Source organism: Monoraphidium neglectum (assembly GCF_000611645.1).
Source record: "Monoraphidium neglectum strain SAG 48.87 unplaced genomic scaffold scaffold03857, whole genome shotgun sequence".
In the NCBI taxonomy this organism is placed as follows: domain Eukaryota; kingdom Viridiplantae; phylum Chlorophyta; class Chlorophyceae; order Sphaeropleales; family Selenastraceae; genus Monoraphidium; species Monoraphidium neglectum.
This window is the reverse complement of record NW_014009772.1, coordinates 5513-6515: the sequence shown is the minus strand read 5'-3', so window position 1 is coordinate 6515 and position 1003 is coordinate 5513. Positions and strand designations below refer to the sequence as shown.

The following is a 1003-nucleotide window of genomic DNA, read 5'->3' as shown; positions in this document are numbered from 1 at the left end:
GTTGAGCGCGTGTGTGTTCCGTGTGGGCACATTGATGTACTGTTTGCACAGCAAGACTCACTACAAGTGTGAGCGGACTCACTGTGTATGTGTGTATGCATGCATGCATGCATGCATGCGTGTGTGTGTGTGTGTGTGTGTGTATGTGAGGGTGGGTGAAGTTTCTGGGAGCACATGACGTGCCGATGGCGGCCAGGTGTAGCACGCTGCCAGGACACGGGCCGTGTGAGGCCAAACCGAGCACCAGCGCGGCCACCAACCCCCGGCCCACCGTGTCGGCGGTGGCGAGGTTGATGCCGAGGCCGCCCGCGCGCGTCGACAGCAGGAAGGCAAAGTCGGGGCTGCCGGGGGCGTTGAAGTGCTCCATCGCCCTGGGGGCCACAGAGGAGGGGTATTCAAGTATCCGTCGGCAGCAAGGGGTGGGGTCGTCAATAACTTTGGCAGGATGGGTGGGCGATAGGAGCTGGAGCTGGAGTGAAGGGGAGCGAAAGAGCACCTCGGCGGCGACAAGAGGATGGCGCAGGCCGCCCAACCAGCCGCAGGGACGGGCTGGATGAGCGCATGCACAACGCGCCCCTCCCTCATGGCTATATGCTGCGATTGGCGCCAGCCAGCAAGACGCTCCGTGCTCGCATGCATGCACGCTAGGCGCGTGAGGGAGCCTCACGTGTGGCGCTGCGCGGCGGGGGTGGAGCCGTCGAGGCGCTGGTGGGGCAGGCCGCGGAGGCGCATGTAGTCGGATATGATGTCCAGGACACGCACCATCTGTTGGGGGGTGGGGTTGCATGCATATGCTTCATGTGTGTGTGCTGGGAGACCTCCAACCCATCCCCTTTCCTCGAGAAACAATTGCGATGCACCCCCTTGTCCCACTTGCACATCTCCCTGCACACAGACACACGCGCGCACACACACACACAGGCACACACACACGCACACATACACATATATGCACACAAACACGCACACACACACACACACACACACGAACGCCACATTCCCC

The 1003-nt window shown here is 61.9% G+C and overlaps 1 protein-coding gene across 1 annotated transcript in view; it reads right to left on the bottom strand.

Moving 5' to 3' along the window:
* Positions 1-78: 78 nt before the first annotated feature.
* Positions 79-1003, bottom strand: part of MNEG_13486 (chromodomain-helicase-DNA-binding protein 1) — a gene marked incomplete at both ends in the record, with an annotated part of 6282 nt that continues 5357 nt past the window's right edge. The window contains 3 exons of the mRNA XM_014038042.1: positions 79-81; positions 272-371; positions 668-765. Of these exons, the coding sequence (XP_013893496.1) occupies positions 79-81; positions 272-371; positions 668-765 (201 nt within the window). The remainder of the gene's footprint in view (positions 82-271; positions 372-667; positions 766-1003) is intronic.